Source organism: Zonotrichia albicollis, chromosome 4 (genome assembly GCF_047830755.1).
Source record: "Zonotrichia albicollis isolate bZonAlb1 chromosome 4, bZonAlb1.hap1, whole genome shotgun sequence".
NCBI lineage: Eukaryota > Metazoa > Chordata > Aves > Passeriformes > Passerellidae > Zonotrichia > Zonotrichia albicollis.
In genome coordinates this window covers 49,127,790-49,151,199 of record NC_133822.1, presented here as the reverse complement: position 1 = coordinate 49,151,199, position 23,410 = coordinate 49,127,790, and the positions used below count along the sequence as shown (strand labels likewise).

The 23,410-nt window shown below is 43.1% G+C and overlaps 2 protein-coding genes across 6 annotated transcripts in view; one reads left to right on the top strand and one right to left on the bottom strand.

Moving 5' to 3' along the window:
- The window catches only part of KCNMB4 (potassium calcium-activated channel subfamily M regulatory beta subunit 4), a 34,566-nt gene extending 16,398 nt beyond the window's left edge, over positions 1-18,168 (top strand). Inside the window, exon 3 of the mRNA XM_005480599.4 lies at positions 1,291-18,168. Within this exon, the coding sequence (XP_005480656.1) occupies positions 1,291-1,459 (169 nt within the window). The 3' untranslated portion in view covers positions 1,460-18,168. The remainder of the gene's footprint in view (positions 1-1,290) is intronic.
- Positions 16,220-23,410, bottom strand: part of PTPRB (protein tyrosine phosphatase receptor type B) — a 62,572-nt gene continuing 55,381 nt past the window's right edge. For 3 of the 5 annotated variants that reach the window (XM_074539729.1, XM_074539730.1, XM_074539731.1), the window contains one exon: positions 16,220-21,780. In XM_074539729.1, coding sequence (XP_074395830.1) covers positions 21,634-21,780 — 147 coding nt within the window. In that variant the 3' untranslated portion in view covers positions 16,220-21,633. The remainder of the gene's footprint in view (positions 21,781-23,410) is intronic. The other 2 variants (XR_012580068.1, XM_026797308.2) reach the window with 2 other exon arrangements.

The window sequence follows — 23,410 nt, the reverse complement described above, 5'->3', positions numbered from 1 at the left end:
CTGGATGGGCCTGGTTTGCCAGGACTTTAGGCTGTGAGGTTTGCTGCTCCAAGAAGTGTCAGGTGGCATTGGTGAAGCAACAAGCGATGGATGGGAGTGCTCAGTGTGAGTGAGGACCAAGGTGAGTCGAGACTATTGATATTCTTCTAGTTGGAGAAAGTTCTCTTTCTCTCCTTTGCAGATAGTTTTCCAGCAGACTGTGTGTCTCTGGCTGTAGATGGGAAGACAAGAACAAAGTGCAAATGCCACGAGATCGATTTAATAACTATTAAACTGTGAGGGAGAGCAGAAAGAGCCAGAGCTGAGAAAAATATGCCATCACATTTTGCCAACAACCTCCCAGACTTGGAAGAGGCAGATAGACAGCAAGTCTTTCAGACATGTGGCAAAGCTAAATTTCCAAATGTCTCAAGATACTTCCACCTCAATTCTCCTCCTTCCTTCGTTTCCCTTTGGAAGTGTGTAAACCTGTCACAGGCCCCACCATGAGTGTGTGTTAGATGCTGCTGCTGGAGGCGAGGAGGATCAGACCTTCATGGGAGTCTTGCCAAATTGTCCCTGTAGGAGCCACCTCCAGTCTACTGAGGCCCTGCTGTGTGCAGCCCCAGATCCCAGCCTGTTGCTGAGACAGCCACTGCTGGGAAGGAGCTGACCTGGGAGCCCTGGCCACCCGTGCAGGCTGTGGTCCTGGTGGGATGGATTTCCTGGAGCCTGCTGGTGCAGCTGGGCCAGCCTGGGCCAATGCTGAGCACAGGGAGCAGCTCCCTGCCCAGAGCCAAACCACAGCCAGGGCTTGCTCCATCAGGAGCCTCCATAGAGCCCCATGGACTCATCAGTGCTCAAAGCTAGAAGTGAAGCTTTAATTACCGTTTAAATCCTTTCACGGGGCCTGATAACATTTGAGGTAGATAGGTATAAATGCTGCCTGGTATTATGTTTTTGCCAGAGTGGTTTTGCAATCCACAGTCAGTGTGATACTGTATCTCTCATGGCTGCTTGTGATGACCACATTTGCTGGAAGATCTAGAGCACCAACACTTTTTTTTCTCTCTTTATCCAAGTAAACTTGTTAGGCTATACACACTGCAAGTGGAAAGCTCTCCCAGTCTGCTATGAGTGCTGGTGATAAAAAGGCAAATGCAAGCAGTGAACGAAATAATCCACTTAATAATTTTCTAACTTTGGCAAATAAATCACCTTTACTCTTACCATGTTAGATGGCTCCCACTGATGAATTGATGATATTATGTTGAATTATCTTTTCTCCATCTTCTGTTTCCTGTTTCCCAGGCCGGATGACGTGATGCTGAAGCGCACCCACGATGAGACTGTTCTCTTGCACTGCTTCCTCTGGCCTGTGGTGACTTTGCTGGTCGGAGTCCTCATCGTGGTCCTGACCATCTGTGCCAAGAGCTTGGCTATCAGGGCAGAGGCAATAAAAAAGAGGAAGCATTTGTGAGTGGTAAGGCTGCTTGTGGAAAAGAGAAACCTGCAAGAAGGTCTGAGGTGGGGCAGCCTGACACCCCTGCAGGTCTGTGGGGCACCCAGCTGCATCTCCTGCCAGGGTCTGATCTGTGGTGGAGTAGCTCTTGTCTCAGGACTGCTCTTGGGAGATTGCCCCGTGAAATGCCTGCTAATTGCTTCTTCTGCTATGGCACTAAATAAGTATATCCTGCCAAAAAAAAAGAGAGAAATCTACACTGCACCAAATATGCTGTGTGCTGTTAGTGCTGAAGAGCAGCTGCCCAGAAACTGAGACGGTTTATGAAACTCCCTGGTGATGTTGCTTTCATCTCCACAAGGCGATCTTTGCTAATATTTAATATGAAATATTTAAAATATTTACTTTAGATAGAACATATTTCTAGAATAATAAAATTTTATTGTTTTGGGGGTTTTAACTTTTGGGGGTTTTCTTTTTTTTCCTTTTTTTTTCTTTTTCTTTTTTTTTTTTTCAATGCTTTAAGGCAAACGTAGCATTGTGCTGGTTAGGTTTTTTCCCCACTGTGTAGAACTTAATTTTGAAGTTCAAACTTTACCTTCTGTCTAGACAAAATCTTTCATCATCACCCATTCACTGTGATGAAATGTAGAAATCTCTCAGAAATACTTCTTAAAAAAATGAAGCGGTTATTGGAAAAGATGATTAAATACTGGATCTACCTTTATTGCCTCAGTGGTATTCAGTCCTAGAGTTTTTCTTGTCCCCTCTCAGACACCCTCTTCACTAGTGCTCCATGCTGTAAGGAGCAGGGATTTTACAGGAGTGTGTTTTGCCAGCACCCTGCCCACCCAGTGAGTGGCTGGTGCTTGCTGAGGGGCGCCTGTGTGTCACTGGTGTGATTCACAGCACCAGAAGGACAGCAGCTCCTGTAGGGCTGCAGGTGTTTGCTGCTGAGCTGCCCATCCCAGCCTCCCCAGCTCCATGGAGGCTGCCTCCGAGGGGATGCTCCACAAGACACAGGGCACTGTGGGCATGGAGTCTTGCTGGGTCTCCTTGCCCTGCTTGCCCCAGCCCTGGCTGTGTGTGATGGGAGCACCAGCTCCAGCCCACTGGCTCAGCCCTCAGAGCTCCCTGTTCCTGGCAGTCTCGCAGAGCACATTTACCCTGCTGCAGTCGGGGCCGGGGCCAGAGCAGTCCCATGGCACTTGTCACAGTCCCACAGGGCCCCCGGGAGCAGCTGTGCAGCTTGGCAGTGCTGGAGGGCAGCAAATGGAAATGCCATGTGGCTGGGTCGGGAAAGTGAGTGATTACTGGCAAAGCACTTTAATCTACATTAACAATTCTGCAATTCTAAACATACTGTGCATTATACTAATCTCTGATATTCTTAGTATTATGTGTAAATACCTTGGGGTTCATTGTGATTTTAACACATAGCAGAAATATTTCCTGAGCATGAGAAAAGTGCTAGATTTGAAGGGCTGAAAGCTTAGTTGGCACAAGGCATGATGACAAACCTGCTTGTATTGCTCAGTGTCCTTTTCAGATTAATTTTCTTGTGTGTTTTAGAACTGATTTCCATAAGACCTCTTGTACACACTGTGGTGCCTGGTGACGAGGTTGATGCATGGCAAGGGCAGCAGAGTGACTGGAGGTCATTTGCTGTTTCCCTTCTTACTTGCTGTGTGACCTTTGGGGTGTCCTCTGGTCCCAGTCCACACTGGGATAGCTGTTCCCTCAAAGTAAGTTCAGGAAATGTGTTTGTAGGGGTAGGAACTTGATGTTTCTTGGCACATGATTCTGTATGAAAGATGCAGTTGGCATTGGTTGCACATGTTCAAGCATCTCCAATCCTGCAGATGAAAAAGATCTCTTGTAAGAAAAAATTTCCAATTCTTTGTGTTAAATATCACCGCTTTGAAGGTGCCTGCTGTCCAGCTCACACTGGTACCTTCTGTCTCAGCCTACTGAAAAGAATAGTGCTGGATGTCCTGGGTGCAGAGAGGTTGTGAGCTCTCAGCCTCTCAGAGGAAAGCCTGCAAGCTTCTGAAAGAGCTGTCCTGCAAAGGACACTGTGTTTTGTTTCACTCTTGTCTCACTCCTGTGGCCTTGCTTGCATCCACTGTGATTCTCTTGCCTCAGCAACCCACAGAAACATTGCATTGTGGGTCTGACTTGGGGGTTTGGCTGCTGTTTTATATATATATATATTTGTATATTTATATATATTTATATTTATATCTAAATATTATATATATATATAGATAGGTAGATGGATGGATGGATAGATAGATAGATAGATAGATAGATAGATATTACTTGCTTGCCACTCTGCAAATCACATAAAGCTGAAGGTGTGGGGTGGTTTGGTTATCTGAGTAGCATGATGCCAAATTCTCTTCATTTATTTCTCCTTGGTAGCTTCCTACAGTTAAGAGGAATAAGCCTGATTTTCTACATACAGTTGTCCTTTGTTTTCCCAAGGGAGAGGAAATACAGGGTGACAGATTCATCATGAAATTTCAAACCAGTAGCTTGGGGCTCCCAAATCCAGATTAACAAAATCCTCTCTTTGCTCCAGAAGCTTTTGTGAATGGATCCTACAGCTGGTTCTCTATGTAAAAGGCAAGAAGCAAATTGAGCGGATGCAGCTCACTTGATTGGCAATCATATATTTAAATTTGTTGGAAATGCCTTTTGCAAAGGCCTCTGGAAGAAAGTAATGGCTACAGAGATGATATTTTATTGTTTTGCTGAGAGATGAACACCCCAAGTTAAATACCAAAACTGGTATCCGAAGACCAGCAATAGGAATAAGCCTGGCATGGCAGTGTGGGATGCTAAGGGGAAAACTCAAAATCCTAACATTCAGTCTTCTGTCTCATCCCATCTCTCAGTGATTTAGAAATGTCTTTGTAATCCCTGTACTTGATTGTGGAAGCTGGGGATTTCCCTCTAGTGGATTATTCACTCCTTGGCTTTGCAGATTTCCAAGTTTTGTAATGTGTGCTCTGAAACATACTTGCAGCCAGAGCGGCTGCTTTTCCCAAAGCCATCTGCAGAGTTGGCTTTTGCATTTTATTCAATATTTATATGCCATTGCTTTGAGGAATTTTGTTCTGGCATGCTGTCTTACTTCTCTGCTTCAGTAAGACCTGCCTTCTCTTTCATGTAGTGCAATTAAATCAATTTGCTTATGCAGTATCTCTCTGTGTTAGTTTCTTGCCCTCATTTTAAAAGTTGTAGTGATAGAAGCATTTTTGTTTGCCTTTTTCTTGCTTATGTGTTTCTGTGTTGCCAGTAACAGACAAGATTTCACAAAGTTAGAAAATTTAGCTGTGGAATGAACAGCTTAATTCAAACTCAGACAGATGAGGGATGCATGGGAGAATCCAGGAGCATTTTGGAAGATCTTTACCCATAATCTCTGCTACAAACGGAGCCCTTTGGCAGGGGTCCAGCACAGAGTGCTGGATTTGAAGGGCTGTTTTCAGCTCAGCTCTTCAGCAGGTGCTGGAGGGGGGATGCAGGTTGGGAAGTACAGTGGGGAGGTTGCAAGGCCTCAGTTTCCAGGCTTGCATTCCAAGTGTGTTTTGAGGGATTTGTCCTAGAACAGAACAAAGACATCTGTGAGGTGTGAGAGCACAGATCTCTCCACACATCTGCTGCCTGGCACAGCCTGCTGTGCCCACCCCAGCCCTGGTGCTGCCATCTGCGGTGTCCCTGCCTGCAGTTTGCTTCCTGGGAGCCCTCCTGGCTGGGCCAGGCTGTGGTGTGGTGCCCACAGGAGCAGGGATGTCCTCAGAGGGCTGCCACACAGCTCATTTCACACACTGCAGGAAAGCATCCATCTAGTGTGTGTCATCCCATCAAGCCCAGCTGGGAAATGCAGAAGGAGAAACATTGGTCAATGTTTAAAACCTTTTAACAGATAAAGTGGTAGGGCTTCAGTATTCCTGAGGAAGTGTCTAATGCAATTTGCTAAGGCTTACTTGGAAAAGGAAAACTTTAAAATTGGCAGTGGGGCTGGTCTGACAGCAGGACAGTGTGGATTGCCTGCGAGCAGGAGGGAGGAGCTGTGCAAGCATCTTTGCTCAGCGCTGCAAATACAGGAGCTGCCCACCAAATCAGGGCTTCTGCAAACTTTAGCCTAAATGGACAAAGCATCAAGAACAAACACGTGGAAGAGGAGGCACCTAAACCAGTGTTTAATCAAAAAGAAAAACACTCATGCCATGGCTTATATTTCAATAATCAGATGAGAGAAAGCACAGCTGAATTTCTAATTATGATGCCTATTATATCATGCAAATATGGTCTTTCAATCCCTGACAGAAATCCCATAGCCAGAGTTATCGAAAAATCAGCTTATTCCCATGTGTGGTTTTCTCTGAGAATCAAAGCCTGTTTGGTTTGGGGTTTTTTTCCCCCTCAGTGTGGAACAGCTGCTGTTCCTCCATTAACTTTCAATCAGAAACCAACCTCTTCCCTTTCTGGCATCTTAAGAGGCTGCTATGCTGATCTGTCAAGCTAACAATCTTCGCTGCAGAAAGCATGAGCAGGAAAACCTCTGAGGGAATTTGTGTGCAATTAATCATGCTGCCTTGTCAGGTCACAGACCCACTGAATGGATCAGCCCCACAGTCTGGTGTTTGAGAGGCTGTGCAATTCCCCCTCTGGTTTGGTAGTGAGCCCAAGTGCTGCCATTGCCTGCACTGGGCTCAGTTCACAACTCCTTGGTGGTCTAATGGTTTGAAGTCTGGTAAGCCAAAAAATCCCTCTGTGTGCATTGGGTGCATGGCTGGAGATGCTGTAAAAAGAAAAAAGAATAGCTTATTACACTACATAGCTGTAATTTGCACGTAAAATTATATTATAGAGTGTGTTGGCATGGCTGTAAAATTGCATACACACCTAGAGTACACAGTCTCCAAACAGCACATGCAGCAATCAATCGAAAATAACCCTCCCAGAAATTCGCTACTACTTCTGACACTGCATTAAAGAAAAGCAAACACTGTAATTTAATTTAATGAGATAATGGAGCTCAAGCTTTACTTTTAATAATATAACTTTTTCATAATGTTTCAGCTAGCAGAAGTTCTATCCTTGTTTTTATTTGCATGCCAATTGCCATTTGCTAAAAGCAGTTGGAAAAAAAATCAACCCGTAAGATCTTTCACATAATTGCTTGTTCAGCAGCTGAGGGTTTCTGGACAAAATACTTCAGTTTGGACCCCATGCAGCAGAATAATTTCCTTTCCCCTCTTGCTGGTTTGTCTCATGGTACCCACAGGAGAGGAAGCAGGGCAGCCACCCTCTCTGCCCTGCTGTGTCCATTCAAAAACATCTCTAGAATGGAATTCCTGGGGTTTGCCTGGGGCCTGGATAGCAGGAGCACTGCCAGGGTGTGGGGCTGTGGGGAGGGAGCATCACCCAGGGGCATCAGGGAGACAGCTCCCACCTAAGGAAATGTGGAACATCAGAAGGGGCATGGGGTTGGCAAAGAATGGAATCTTCCATGGAATCCAAAGGGCTGAACTATACATCTCTGCACTATTCCTCTGAAGAATAATGTTCGAGACAATCAAAAAATTACTGTGAAAATTCCAAGAAATCTGTTCTCAGGCAGGGGGAGAGTAGTTTGGAAGGACCAAATATAAAACAGCACACCTAAACAGCAGGTAACCTATATCGTTACTAGTTTTTTTCTGAAAATTCATAAAAAATGGGTCTGATACAAAAGGAAAAAATATATGGAAATGATGGAGTTAGCTAGGGTTTTTTGCTTTTGATGGAATAATTTTAAGTCCTTATAAAAAATACAAAGCATATGTTATGAATCTGCAAGTATGAGGGTAAGTGAATCCCAGGCAGTAAATGATTCTGCTGTATTAAACATAAATTGTGTCCTGTGAAATTTCCTTGCTTTTTTGCTAATGGAGACATGTACGAGAAGCAATACATCATGAGGAGCATTTAAAGTATTATCTCAAGATCGTTTTGATAAAGTTAATTTAGTTCAGGCTGGCAACAACAGAGAGGAGACTGAAAATGGGCTGCAGAGTTGTGAACACGAAGCAATAATGAGGAGTGAGTTTCCAAGCACAGGTGTGGGATGACGTGTCTCATAACTTTTTTTCCATTATATTAAATGGCAAGATAAAGGGCAAATTAGTTGCATTTTATAAAATATGCCAGATCAGGAGATTTATGAGCTTCAGTTTGATGGGCAGGTGATTCAATAACAAATATTAGGAACTAAGAATACTAGAAGAATAATAAAATGTCTTGTCTATTCTTGGAAAATATAAGGTAATAAATAAAGATAAAAGGTACGGACCAAATATTTTGGTGAGAGGAAACACCTCAGCAAGCAAAACTGTGGCTGTAAGGCCTTCAGATAGGCTGCTAACAACACACTGGTGCTAGCTAACTCTGGGTTTTGATGGCATGCAGCTGATGTTTTAGGTCTGAAACTGCAGCCTTTTCTCCAGTAGCTGTCACTAGGTGACATTTTGGGGACATGTGGTGGTACCATGTTTTTTTAACCTGTTTCAACCTACTTTTTTCACCTGTTTTGCACAGAGAAATGTATTTCCCATTTTTTTTTTTGTGTTGAAATTTCTGGGAAGTTGAGAGCAGTGTTGCATGGGATTGTTTACAGCAATTTGGACGGGTTTTGGTGCCTGAGGAAGGATGTGAAGCAGGCAGAACCCAATGGAAATAGCCCCATCCTGTCAGGGTCTAGGTAAAGCAGAGTAGCAACTTCTACTGCCAGCTTCAAGCTCTGCCAGTGCAGCATCAGGACCATCGTGCTGATCTTTGTTTCCAAAAAGCAGCACAGCTCTGCTGCAAACCCGTGCACAGCCAGAGAACCCCTGCCTTTCTCCTGCCAGGGGAAGGAAGTTTGCACAGCTGGACGCAGCAAGCAGGACCTTGCTGGGGTGAGCACCTCAATGTTCACTGGGGTCAGTGTCCACAGGTTTGGGGCTTTTCCTCCAGACTTACTTTGGGCATAAGCCATTTATCCATGGACACAATCTACTGGCCAGTGACCTGTCTTCCTCACTGACAGGACGTGCATGTGTGCCCACAGAATTCCTGCTATGCCAAGCAAAGCAAAATTGAAAATGGTTTAGGCAATACTCCATGTTTCAAGTCAGTTTTTAAATTATGCCTTGGCCTATATTGAAACCTTGTGGGAATTGGTGGTTTTTGTTTGTAGCACCTATACAGATTTACAGTCCCTTTTGTAGGAATAGAAAAACTACTGCATAGTGGAAGCTCATTGCAGCACTACCTGTGCCTTAAAGTCAGATGGACTGGAAGTTTTTCCTTCCCTGCATCCTGCTATTGGAGTGATGCACACATGCTTTGATTTCCCTCTGTTGCTTCCTTGTTAGGCACTCTCTCTCCAGGCACACAAATACATATGTATTGTGCACTAAGTGTTTACCCAACTCATCATTATTCTGCATTCATGCACACTGAGCTGTCTTTCTCAATAATTAGCTTTGTAATGATCAAAGACATTCTGTACCAACTTGCATTCCTCCTTGTTTTATTGTTCTTCCATCACTCCTCTCTAACTCTTCTTATGTTACATTTTCAAGGTTGTTTTTATTGATAGCCAAAACAAAAAGACAAAATTAAAAATGAAAAGCCAAATTGATTACTTTAAAATTTATTTTGCAAAGACATATTAAAATGAACTTTTTATATTGCTTGATGTACATTCTGTGCTTTGCTAAATAACCTTGAAGACTGTGCTGCCAAGTCGAGTGGCTATTAGCAATACTCATTATGTAGTTCAAAAGTGTTCTGATAATTTGCCCCTCCATGTTTAAACACTATCTTTTGAGAATACAAAACAAAACCAAAACAAAAACAAACACATAAGAGCTGCAGTCTTGTTGACAGTGAAGCATTTTCTTCCTCTTTCACAAGAGTAAATTTCTGGCAAATGTATCATGTAAAAATGTACTCTGTCCTTGGATGAGGGAGAGGGCTGGCAGTAGAGTTATTAGTTGGAGTTGGGTCCCCTCCCAACCCCAGGAAGCCAGAATTTTTTACAGGAAGCTGAACTGCTATATGCAGAGGTTAGATTTTATATGAAGGGCTGGACACTGAAACAGAGACAGATACGAACTGCAGGGAACATGGTTCCTCCACCCCTGCCTCAGAGACCAGCCCAGCTCCCATCCCTTGCTGTAAGCATCTGTGGGACATGCAGGTTTTGTGGAGCAATTCAGTGTTTCTGCACATCAGCAGCCCAGTTAAGTGCCTAGAGTGCTCTGGGGAAGGCGGCTGTGCAGGCCAGGCTGCGAGGCTGTGAGTGAGTGCCAGGGCTTGCTGCTGCTTCCACTGGATGCTAGCTTGGCAATGAAGATGTGGCTCTCCATGTTGGCAGGGGTTGGTACTCACACATCTGAGGGAAGGGAGACAGCTTTGCCTCCTTTTTCTTCCCTTTTCCTCCCTCCCCCGTTGCTTTATCCCTTACTGCTCCTCTGAACAATGCCCTCGCAGTTTGAACTCATTTTCTTTGAACTGCAGGCACTGCATAACTCATGCTTGTGACTGTTATTCCATCCCTAAACATCTGCCATTATTTATCTGGGTGGTTTAAACTCTTTATGTTCGATTTATTAATCTCCCTGAGAATTACCTCCAGCTTTGAGTGGCAATGTGTTCAGCAGTGGAAACAGCTGCAGGGCTCCCCAGCTCCTCCTGTGACGGATTCCATTACAAGGCGACCTCCAGCATTCAGAGGGTGGGATCTGATGACTCTGCCATTTTCCTGGACAGAGTCCATAGCCCCATCCAACACAAGCTGGAGCAAGCTCTTTTACCACCTATGTGTTGAGTGAAGACGCTTTTAATGCAGATCCAGAGGTAAATGTCATTGGTGAACCCCTTTCCTCCGTTGTGGTGGCAGAGAAGCTCCAATTCTGTCCTGCTGGACCTGCTGCAGTGGGCTCCCACCACACAGTGCTCCTCCAGCATGTCTGGGGACATGGCATTTGTGCTGCCAGCAGCTGTGGCAGCTGGTCCTCACCCAGCCTTGCCTGCTGTGGTCTTAAATGTAAGGAAGACAGGGGGACCAGGGACTTAAAACCTCACACAGATTAAAGATCTCTTCTTTTTGGTGTCTTTTCCCCTTACATTTCAGACTTGTGCCAGGCTGAAATGCTTGCTTCAGGTCTCCATCTTGCCCAGATCCCACATTTCCTACCATTGTCAGTTACCAAAGACCTGGTCAGGTCACACCACATTCTATGGCAGATTAGACCAGTTACAATTGTCATGGAAAAGCTTGATTTGGATACTTAATGGTGAGTATCAAGTTGAAGGCTGAAGGGCCATTCATTCTTTTTGCTTAAAGGTCAGTGCACAAGCAGCCTTTGAAGTTCAATTACTTCAAGGCCCATATACCTCCCAGATCTGTCTGTGTCTCTGCTGCAAGGTTTAAAATTCACCACTGTTTTCTCTAGCATCTTGCATGCCATCTGTTTTCCAAATCACTTTCCTCAGCTGCATAATTTAATTACTGAAGATAAGAACTACAGGGGGGAGGATATGGAGAAAAATGAGAAATTTGTTTGCGAAGCCTCTGCATTCAATTCTCCCTTTCAGTGTGTGGGTACTAGAAGATGTAAAGTGGCACTTCAGGAGCAAAGGGGACCTGGTCACACTAACAAGGCTCTGCTTCCCTATCTCCCTGGAGAAGGTTGAGGCAGGGAACAAAGTCTCACCATGCTGGGCTTTCGTGTGCTTGGCATAACACAGGGCATGAACCAGCATCCATCCTCCTGCTGCTATCCAGAACTTTTCCTTCACTTCCTCGGATCCCTACCTCTTTGAGGCTGGTACCCAGCCATTGGTCATACTTGCACTTATGGGAAAGTCAGTGTTGGAATAGGCTTTTTTCAAACCCATCATTCCTGTTCCTCATGGGAATAGGCGGTAGTCTGGGGGCTGAGGTGGGTTGGAGCTGTCCCCATTTTCTGGGTAGAGCTGGGAGGGACTTGTGAGTGGCAGATCTTGTTTGGCCAGAGCAGCTGGACTAAGGGAGTGGGAAAAGTCTGAGAAACAAAGAGAGTGATGTCTGACAACTCATGTCCTGTGAGCCCATGGCTGCAAAAAAACCGCTGACTCTCTCCCCTGGAACAAATTGGGGAGATTTGTTTTTGTTGATGACAAGGTAATTTTAACACAGGTCACTTCCCCAGTCTGCTGCACTGAGAGGCAACACACAGAGAGTTGTGGGAACAATTGGGCAGCACAGGGGGTGGAAAGGAGGAGGTGGGAGAGAGCCACTTCCTTGGGGACAGCAGCACCCCACACAGAGAATTCCAGGGTGGCTTTCCCTGGGGGGGCTGAGTGAGGAAGGAGAGGTGAGCCCCCCCTTGGTACAAGGACCACATGGAGAGGTGAGAGTGCTCCTGCACTGTGTGAGCTCCTCAGCTCAGCCCCCTGCTCAGAGCACAGCAAAGACTGTCCCCTGTGATCACACCATATGGTCCTCCACAGGCTTTTTTTTCAGAGAAGGGCAAATAAATAAAAGATGTCACCACAATACTGTTGGAGGTCTTTGGTGTTTTTCCCCACAGAAAAACATGGATGGATGTACCCTAGACATAAACAGAAAAAATTCACTCACCATCTTTTCTGTCTTGTCTTCTTTTTCTCTCAAGGATTCGGTGCAATACGATGTTCAGATATAATCCCAGGAAAGTAAACACAAACCCATGGTGAAAAATATTGCCAGGCCAAAGAGCTGGAATACATACCTGACACTAGCATTTCTTTTTTGTTTTTCCCTTCTCCACTTTTGTAATTGAAAGCTCTGGCATTTTAGAGGCAAGATTTCACCCTAGGAGCTGCTGGAGGATGCTGGGGGACTTTCTTGCTCACCAGAAAGTTTACAGAAAATTTGTCACAGCCTGACCAGATCTAATTGGCATGATGTGTAAAGAAACAAGCTCCTTGGATATTTTTAGTACTCTCCAACCTTTCTAGCACAGAACTGTTGGGCGTTAATTAATTCCAGTTTTCTGACAGTTCATTCTTTCAAAGTTGGATTCTCACAAATAATTTGGCTCCAGGTGTCTTTTAGATCCAATGATAAGACAACAGGATGCTGACATTTATCATGTCTGGTGTCTTGAGCATATATTTTCTGATGTTTGATGCTTTGGACATTATATATCTCTTTATTGCCTTTGCAGCTATCCATCTTTTTCTTCTAGTGGTTCCATTACTGCAACTTTAGTCATTGACAGGCAGGAGGAATGCCCCCAATTAACACATGGACCTTTCTGTAGCTGTCTTTTACTTGTACAACATTTTCTCCCTAACTAAGATGTGTGGAGCATTCTGAACATCTTCACTTTGCTTTCTGCATCCAATTATTTTTATTCTGTGTTTTTACAGTGGAGCTCCATTCATACCAAAGCTATTTGGGTAGCTTTACTACAGGCCATATGGTCTCTATTTGATTTTCCAGGATGTTTGGGTGTTCTTATCCAGAATGCCCCTACTCTCTTCTTTAAATTCAAGATTCTTTACTCTCTGTATGTACATCCATACAGAATGTAAAGAATGTCAAGACTCTTTGCATTCTGTATGGAAAACAGAAGAGATTTTGTGATACAGTGGAAAGAGTTAATTTTCAAAACTATTACTAAGTTTCCAAAGTAAAATTTTCTGAGCTAGAATTGGAGACAGGATTTTGAAAGAAAGAAAAAAGTACTAGATCAAAGCCAAATTTTTACTCCTGGTAACCCACAAAAGGGGTTTTGTGATGGTGTTATACTAGCCTCATATTCAGCTTTTTTCTGCCCAAGTTTTGGACCTATGAATGAGGATGCACTTGGGCACTGCTTAGTAAAACATGGATAGTTTTAATGCTTTGTGGAAGCCAGCCCAGCCTAGACAGATACATAGAAAACATCCATGAAATCCAACCTTTGAAAAAGGGCTGCTGGGAGACATGGATCCCCAGGAGAAGTTCACTCATCTCACCCCTTTATACCTGCCCTGTCCTTTGGAAAGAACAGTTCCTCTTTTTAAAAAATGGGTTAAGATTTGCAGGGGCAGAAATATCCAGGCTTGGGCCCCTTCTTGTCCTGAGAGGTCAAAAATTGCAGAGCTCACACCTCTGCAAACAAGGTTGTGTGGCCTCACGGATGTCGGGAAGATGAGAAATCTCTGCCTTTATCCTTGGTAAGAGGCAGCTGCTCCACCTGCTACTGGTTTGGTTTGGCAGATCAGCAAGCAACCCCCAAAGGCAAGCAAGGACACTGTGTAATTTGGCAGGGATTTTGGCATGAGTGTGCAAAAAGCTGTGTACAATGATGTCTGGCCAAGCAGCCATAAGACTTGCCAGCGGTGCTTGGAGCCTGGCATTCGGCTGCTGCACAAGGCCATGGGCTATTGCCCTCTTGGCACTGATCTTGGCTCATGCTCTGGGCCCCTGGAATGTACAGATCCCTGTCAGCCTTGGGATGGGGCACTGGTGGATCTGGTGTGTCCCCATCACGTGTCTCTGCAGTCTCCACCACGTGCTGCAGCCCCACAGCTCAGCGACTGAAGGCCTCAGCATGGCGGGGCCACACACCGCTCACACCAGTGCTGAATCCCAGCTGGGCTTCCTCACAGTCCCCTCCCTCCCTGAAGCTGTGTGCACCACCTGGGGCACTCTGTTGGCTAGGACCTGCTTCTGCCACCCTTTCTGACTGGGAATTTGAGTCGGGAGGGGTGGGGAGGGGAGCCTGCAATTGGGCTTGGGGCATACCCTCCCTGTGCCAACAGTGGGAACCCTACCTGGTCAGTGAGAGCCCTCAGGGGAATTTTAGCCTCTTTTGGGGGCCCCAGGACCTCTCAACAGCAAAGCTGTTGGTGCTGAGGTGATGTTTTCCCTGGAGACTTAAAGGCTTTGAGGTCTATAAAATGCTTTGCCCTCTTGGACCAAGGTGCCTTTGTGCCTGCTCCGTGCTGCTGACACTCCAGATCCCTGGGAGCTGGGACCATCTCTCACCCCAAGGAAAGCTGCTTATTGCAGTGAGGGTCTGCATGGTGCAGGAACCACCCAGCTGGGATATAAAGAGGATGCCTGGCACCTGCAGGAGCCAGACCACAAGAAGCTGCAGCTGTGGCCTGAGGAGAACCAACAGCAGGTCAGTTCCAGGGGGAGCCCATGGGTGGCTCAGTGACCAATCCAGCCCAGCCACACCACAGCTCCCTCCCAGCCTGCCCATGGTCTGTGCAGCCACTGCAGAGCATCCCCCAGCCCCACAGAGCACTGACCATGGGAGCAGGAGAAGGGCTTCCTGCTTTTGGAACATCTCCACAAATTAACTGAAATGCTTTTTTCCTCCTCTTTTTCTCCTGTGGTGTTTTTGTTGTTGTTGTTTTTTGTTTTTTTTCACAGGTTGGGAGTGGTATTGTACCAGAGTGATGTGCAAACCCTTGGCTAGTAACATCTGAAATTTTCACTTGTGGTATCTGCTGATTCACCCGCACTGCTATGTCCTGCCTGCCATAAGATGTCTAAGCAGCTATTTCTAGGGCATAATAAAGCAACTGATAGTGAAGACAGGCACAGACATAAAACTGAGATTAGGGTACAGGAGCTGACTTTATCAGGCAAAACCACCAGCTCGTAGGTATGAAGCCCAGGTACAAATCAAGTGCAAGTAAAAATATTAAAAAGTTAAAAACTAGATTCTGGGGATATTTTAACAGGAATCAACCACTGTGATCTTGTTGAACTAGAAGAGACTCTTTAGTTTCCTTGCTGTACCTTGTCAAAAGATTCTTATCTATCCTTGTCTGCAATGTTGGCCTTGTTTTGCTTGTGTGGAGATATTAACTGTACATTATTTTATCTTTTGCACTTCTCTTTTGTGTCTACATTGGTTTCAGGACAGAGCAGAACTCAGAGATAAACTGTTATATCACGAAGAAAAAATCTCACAACTCCCTCCACCTTTGCTACACATCCTCTCAGCAAATAGTTCACAGTACACATCAATAAATCATCCTTTCTTTGAAGTAAACTTGTCTTAAACACTCCTGATGAGCAGTAAGGTGTAAATGAGAGCATTAGCAGCAAACACACTACTGCCAAGCACTGTGACCCCACAAGGACAGTTATGCTATTGGTTTTTAAGACCTTTGGAGAGCAGGAGGAGAAGAAATACATTTGTTAAAAAGCACGGCTCAGGTCCTCAAGGGGCAGGCAGCGATGGAGCTGCAGTGCCGTGGTAATTGGTGCAACTGCCTGGAAAAATGTCTCTAAAATAACAGGCACTCAAGTTCAAGACCCACTGTGGTTTCAAATATCCACTGCATAACCCAGACAGTATCTGGCTTATTAAAGGAGGGCACAAAACCAGGGAGGAGAAGACAACAACGGTATCTTTCCACATGGTCACTAATCTGGCCAGTGGGCAACAGCAGAGCCCCTTTTCCCCCAGCAGGCTGAGGCTTCTGATGAACTTAATGCTCTCTGAAGACTGTCTCAATTGAAATCAAACTCACTTATGACCTTTCCTCTGAGCAGCATGACAATAAAATCCATAATGAAAAGGCAGTCAAAGAGAAGACAGGAATATGATTTTTTTAAATGAATGTTTTATTCATGAAGTATTTCTAAAAATGTGTAAAATACACTCAAATATATTTGATTTGTTGACTGTAGCTAAAAATATAAAAATATACTTAAATGCATAAATTAAATTGACAATAGTAGCACAGTTCTGTGTTCACCCAGTGTTTGTTAGAAACACAATTATAAGTAACTATATTGCATATGAGCATGGAATAAATACTGAAGATGTTTTTCAGACTCTGTACTCCAAGCACTGGCAAAGAATTTATGGCTAGCCAAATTTCTAAGTGGTGGGGTTTTCACTATAGTGTACTGCCCTGCTCTAGAGCAATATATATTTAGCTTCCTAATTACTTACAGTATTTCTCTAGCTTTCAAACAAACCAAGAAACAAGTAAACTGTCATGAATATTAGACTACCTGCTTTGCTGACACTGTGTGTGTTCCAGTTCCACAGTTTTTTCTCAATTAGCTGGTCCCTAGTCTCCAGCATTTCCTGCAAGCCTTAAAACAAAAAGTCCCAGTTTGAACCAGCTGTTGATCTGTGAGATCACTGATAACAAACCAGTTTGCTTTGGTCACAGAGGTGCTCACAACAGGTCAGGAGTTTGATTTTGTCAGTGTGAGGGAGACAATTGAGGGCATGGGGTCTACAGCAAGTTGTTCAAATAGTGGGGTGAGCACTCATTTCAATTCAAAGTTACAGCACCCTGAGATTACAGGTCCCAGAGCTCACAGCTTCAGAGTCCAGACATCTGTGACAGGGCCATGAAGGGAGTGGTGATCATTCTATATTGCATTTTATTTACACAAACTGTATGTGAGAAGTACTGAAAGAAATCTGAATAAATGTTAAGCATCTGCCAAGGCACTCCTTGGGCATGAAGCTGTGGCTGTGGTAGGCTGTCTGTCTGAGTGTCAGATGCATTTCTCTGTTCTGTGGCCTTGGAGAGAGATGCTGATAGATTGATTTGATGCCCGTTGTTCCCATCCCTCTAGTTCATATATTAAATCTCAGGCTGAGGAGCACAGCTAAGTGCTCATGTACTCCTATCTGTCTAGTGTTTAACTTTGTGCTTCCAAAGAGTAAATAACCATATACAATACATTATATAAACTTAAAGCTCACACATTTTCTTTTCTCTGTTCTACAATTGGAAGGAAATTCATTGCATATTATGGCACAAAATAATATTTCTGGCATTTTAGGCATTATTTATTGCTAAATAACTATAGCAGCAGAGAAAAATGTATAAAGTTGCACTTTTTGACATCTTCACAGTATGCCTATTTCTCTCACCCATTTTTGTGTTCCATTAGTAACAAAAAATATCATTTATCAACTCCAGCTATGTAAAATCTATTTTTTCCCTACAATTGCTAGTGGATCTTGTAATTTTATTGCACAGATTAAAAAAAATATTTATTACAATTTTTTCATTATTAAATAACTTTCAATACAAAAATTTGAATTAACCTAAAAGCCCAACCCTGCAAGTGCTTCAGAAGTGGAACAGTATTTTCTTCAGGCAAGCATTCCAGTTGACTTTCATGAAAGTACTCAGGTAGCTTTGTGGACCATGCAGAGATTCAAAGGATGGGCTCCAAGTGTGCAAATCTTAGCTTATGGATCAGCAACAACACTAGCTTTGCTTTGTAACATTATTATTGGGAAACATCAAGAAAGGAATTCTGAACATCATCAAGGACATTCAAAAGATGTCTTTTTCCTTGAGAGCTATCTTTGTTCAGCATACAAGCTCCCTCAAATCTATTTCTCTTACATTAACAATTTCCCATCAGTCCTGTTATTCAGCTTAGAGGCACAATAAATATAACTACTTATACTGATAAGTAGGTGTTGTATATTAAAAAAAATGCTACATAGATACTTTTTTACTTTTTCTCAGTGGATTTACACTGGTTTCATATGAGCAGAATTGGCTAGAGAGCAGAACCAGAGCAATAACATGTGTACACAGTCTCAGGTGTGACCTACTTGGGCAGAAATGTAAAGCTGCTCAAGAGCATTGTGCCAGAGTGCTTAAGGTCAGCTGTCATGTTATGAAGTGATGAGGAGGAAGAGGCCTATGAACAGTGTCCATTATTAGCTGGGAAAAAAGATGAAACTAACTGTTTGCTATGACATAATTTTGGGTACACATATACAAACTCTGCAGCAGACAAGGGAGCTGAGAATGATAAAATAAACTGCAGAATGATGTGTGTCTCTGAAAATGATGAACAACACACATACAGAGCATACCATCAGACTTTTGCCCTCAGATCATATAGCATTGAGTGAGCTCCACTTCCCTCAGCATTAAAAAATGACGTGGTGATACAGAGTGTGAGGTAATTTATAGGGTACACTTGGTGTGTGTTAACAGTGTAATTGTACTGCTGGTAACTAACACGGTGATCTTCGTTCCTCAGCTACCCTTGCAAAAAAGAAAGGACCAAATGCAGTGCATGTAACACAACAGCAGTTTTCACCATGCCTTAAGTGCAGAAGTTATGGGCCCAATCAACAATTGATCTAAAGATACCAATGCTTGTTTGTCCTTGCTTGCTAACCTAGCCATCTAGCAAAGCAAATACAGAAAAGGAGGCATCTGCAGAAAATGTGCTCATTTCTTTGTGGTTTTGCTTAGGCTTTCCTCTGTGAAAATGTCTTCCACCCTAATGCTAGTTCCCTTCTTCTTTGGTTGCCATTAAGGGTGGTGAATTTTGAGGTTTGTGTGGTACCAAAGAGGATGCGCAGGAGAGATGAGCAGTATTTTCATTCAGAAACACCTAAAAAGAATGACCAAGTTTACATGTTCTGAGCAGCTGTGACAGCTGATTTAAAGGGTGGCTTCTGAGGCATCTGAAGGTATTTGGTCAAGAAAGGATAACATTCCAGACGGAGTAGGAAGAGTGGAGTAACATGGATATGCACAGTTCTGCTGCGGCACAGGAGTTCCTCAGTTAGGCACTCAGTTAGCTCCTTACTGATTCTCAGAAGGCATTCAGAAATATTTATTTTTCTCCAAAACAGAAGTGGAATTTAGGCACTTGTCTTCAGCAACATGCTACGTTTTCTCTACGTAAAGTATGGGTACATATATGAAAGAAGAACTATGAAGCCCTTCCTTCTTTTCATGGTGGAGATGAACTGTGTACTGGCTTTTCACTATTTGTTTGAGGAGCACTTTATAAAGATAAGTAATAGCTGAACAGAGTGTTTAGACCCTTGAATGAGATGCCTCTTTGTAAGGGAGAGAGAGGCTGTGCACAATCCACTTGGCTGCGCAGGATACCTGATAAGTGCTCTTTGATTGTACTTCTTGCTGTCATTCAGTTCTTTTATTGATACAAAATTAAGTTGATATGTTTTCAATTTTAAACATGTTTTCAGCAATGAGCCCCTGCCTGGGGCATGGAGGTTGGAACTAGATGATCTTTAATGTCTCTTCCAACCCAAAACATAAGATGATCTATGATCAGGACAGCCCTGCCAGCCTACATTCCCTGATGAACTTTTTTCCATTCTAGCTGCCCCTGTGGTGGTGACATCATGTAACATTCCAATGGAGAACTCTTTCTATGGAGACATGCTGGGGCCAAACTGTCCCATTGTGAAACCAAGTGGCATTTGAAAGATACCAACACCTGGGGCAAAGTGCAGCTTTACTTCAGCTGAGTAAACTGTGGGATATATACCTTTACATGTCTTTGTTTCAATGTTTGCCATCTCTCTACTTTTTTAGCTCTCGTGGTACAGCATTGTTTCTGATGAGCTATGGAAGTTGCCAGACTTCACATTCTCACAGGTTTGTTAACACAAATGTCTGAGGAGTGTCTTTGAACACCTTTCTTAATAAAAATTTTACACACATGGAAGTGCACAGCCACAAGTTGTGGTCTGATTCTGCTCTCTTAAACCAGTGTAAAGAAACCAGTATGTGACCTGTCTCCCCCCAGAGTATGTGGTCAGAGAAAGGCCTGCTAGACTTCACTGCAGGTATGTTGTTTGATATTTTTCTACTATGTCACACTAGACTGAAATAGTTGCTTCTAGTGAGGTGAACCCTGTTTTGGTTGGTTGTTAATGAGTTCTGTAAAAGGTATGCCACTGTGATATGGGTTACTCCTATTTTTGTCAGATGAAAAGCAGTAAGTTTGAAGTGTAGAGTAGCATTGTAACTGCTATACAGGACTACTGTTCCCTTGCCTAATAGTAGCTTATTTCATCTCACAAACACTGAAATATTTTTTAAAAATGAGGTTCTCTGTATAGGACTTTTTCCATGTCATGCCAATAGCGCCCCAAATGCAGCAGTCCTGTTAGCCATACAACTTAAAATAGTTTATGTAGAACAGTTTATAAAAACTGTGATAAGAAAAAAATAGTATTATCTGAAGCATAATATTAATATAAACAATATAGAAAAAATACATATTTACACAATGCCAAAATACAATTATATACATTAATATCTATTACATTTAAATTATATATCTTTTAAAAATCACCAGACCAATTAATTATACACAGTCTCATCCAAAAGGTCTGGCACCTTTCTGGTGCATGAAATACATACATAAAAAAACCAAAACAAAACCCCTAGTTCACAAATGTGTTCACAAAAGCAGATATCTCTAACATTCTTAGTGCCTTGAATAAACAGCATCTGAAAGCAAGGAAAAATGAGATTAGAAAAAGTAAACCAACACAGATTCAGTAGTGCTCTGAGAGTTGGCTGTGTGGGAACAACACTGGCTGTGATGGATGCTACAGCTAAAGTTCAGATCCCACCTCTGCTTGGTCTCTCAATGTGTGAAACCTGGATATTTCAGTTCTTGGTCTCCTCCAAGCCTGTTCTACCTGTCTATGACAACTCTGACTTCTACAGGCTAGATCAAGAAAATCATTTGGATTTCTTATGATATAATCTTAATTCCTAATGTCCAAATTTGTGGAACTACTGAGATCCTTCTGTCTTGACCCTAAAAACTTCTGCATCCTTTAGGAATCAGCTCTACCAAGGCACATGGTCACCACTGCTTACAGCTTCTCCACACTGGTCCTCTGGCCATGGACCCAGGAGATGAAGGGCAGTGCTAGTGCCAGGTTTGCTACTCCTGCCACTCTCATCAGCAAGGGACTGGATACAGGCTAGGAAAAGGAGCCTACAAGGATGGGGAGTCTGGGGAGAAAGAAAGAGCAGAGCCTGGGACACTTACATTTTCCAGTCAAAGCAGATGGGAAGTCTCCCAAGGCTGCCTATATTGTCAACAGCAGATGAGGGTGATGCAGACAGAAACTGAACTCCATGAATGGCAGAAGAGCCCAGTGAGTACTGTCAGCATTCTCAGTTGCTTATGGATAGTGAGAGCATAAAGGTAAGGCAGGAGCAGGAAGTGATGCTATAATGACTACTAATGGAGAAAATAAAGACACAACTGCAAGAATGAAAAGAGCAGAGAGAACAAATGATGGTCCAGGAAGTAAAGAAATATCAACAGTTAAGAATAGCACAATTCCCCCTCAATTACATTGTCAGTGAGCTACTACATTTGAAACATTTTACAATTTGATAAACTTGCAGTTACCTCTGTGATACTCTGGATTCACATTTTCATATATTGGAAATAAGGGATTTTCTTGTTCACTGCGAAGTTTTCTGGCTCTTAACACATCTCTCACACATTGATGTAGATACACATATTGACACTGCAAAAGATTTGTTTTTAAGACACTGAGGAATTTTGTAATTTAATTTTATGTACTGTGAAAAATCATTACAAGCTAACTCCCTCAAAAAATCAAGGGTGGTGTTAAAAATTAAAATATAATTCTAAAATTAATCTCATTTTCACACTACAAGATCACCTCCCTTTAGAAATAATACCAGTAAAACATAAATGAACACAGTATGTTTTGACAGATTATGGCATTAGTGAAAGCTTTAGCAACTGTAAAGTGAACTTTCACATGGTGCTGTGTTGGATAGCTACTACTTCTGAATGCTTTGGTATAAAGTATATGTAGAAGAATGAGTATGCACAGGGAAGCATGCAGGAAAGACAAACAATTACCTGAGTTTTCTTTTTGTTCTGAAAAGAAATATTTTCCACAGAATTTTACAATAACATATAAATATTTCAGACAACTGTGAGAAACCTAAATCTCTGAAAAAAATCAGAAAAATCTCTGAAAAAAATATTTTTTTTCAGATCCAGTATAAGTTCTAAGATTGATTCTGACTATGCAGCAAATGACAGTCTTTTCTGAAGAGTGCCTTTCATAGAATAGAGCTAAGGTGACATTCACAACCAAAGTAAGGAGGGTCAGCATGTTATTGACTGTTGATTACTCACCAAACTGTCTTAAGAGAATAGCTTATTAAACTTTCATGTTTTGCTCCTCTTTGTGGTTTATGACATAGGTCATAATAGTCTTTCAATTAGTGCAACATGGTACCCAAAAGTCAGGCTGAGCATATTTATATATCAAGGTGTACCTTTTTAATATTATCTCAAAAACATAATTTCTCCAATAAGTGTGTGTATTTTTTCCCCCTCACATCTTTAGCCATTGCTCTGTGTCTTTCTCTCAGTGCTCTGGGAAAGTGAGGATATCTGCCTTTATGCATATGCAGCTGCTCTCTCTGCAGAGCTGAACCCTGTACCCCACCACCAACACGATGAAAAGTTGGCCAAGCATGGAGACTTCCTTAGGCAAAGACCATTTTTCAACTGGAATGGTTACTGCTGCTGGAGCATGCTGCCCTTTGAGCTGATGCACAGAGTTTTCCCTTGCCTGTCTCCGCCTCCAGTCCCTTGTCTTAGACAAGGCTGCGCCAAGTCTGAGGCAGAGGCATTGTTTTGTTGCTGCTGGTTTCCTGTGACTGAATACTGCCAAGTATGATGGTACTGTGGCCTTCGACTTTTGTGTGGACCTGGCTGCCTTTTGACTCAGATGTCATGCCAAGCTCATGCCAAAGGCAGGTTTTGTATCACACAACTTTAGTTGTTTATAAGTCAAATTTAGGCTCTTGAGGTTTTTGCTTCTTTTTTCCAGCTAGGGAAAAAGAACCATCCTCCTGAGATGTCTGTCTGCCTTTGCAGACTACAGATGATGGGGAATGTAGAAGGATCTGTCTCTGAAGATGCAGAGACTAGACTGGGAACCTGTCTCCTCTCCAAAAGAAGGTCTTCTGCAATTAAGATATTTCCATGAGCCCCTTTGTTTTGTGTTCCCAGCTGGGCCTCTCTTTATACCCGTATGAGACATTTAATCTATCAGAAAACACTGTCACCGACACATTGGTTTCCAAATTGCAGCAAAGAGCTCCATTAGT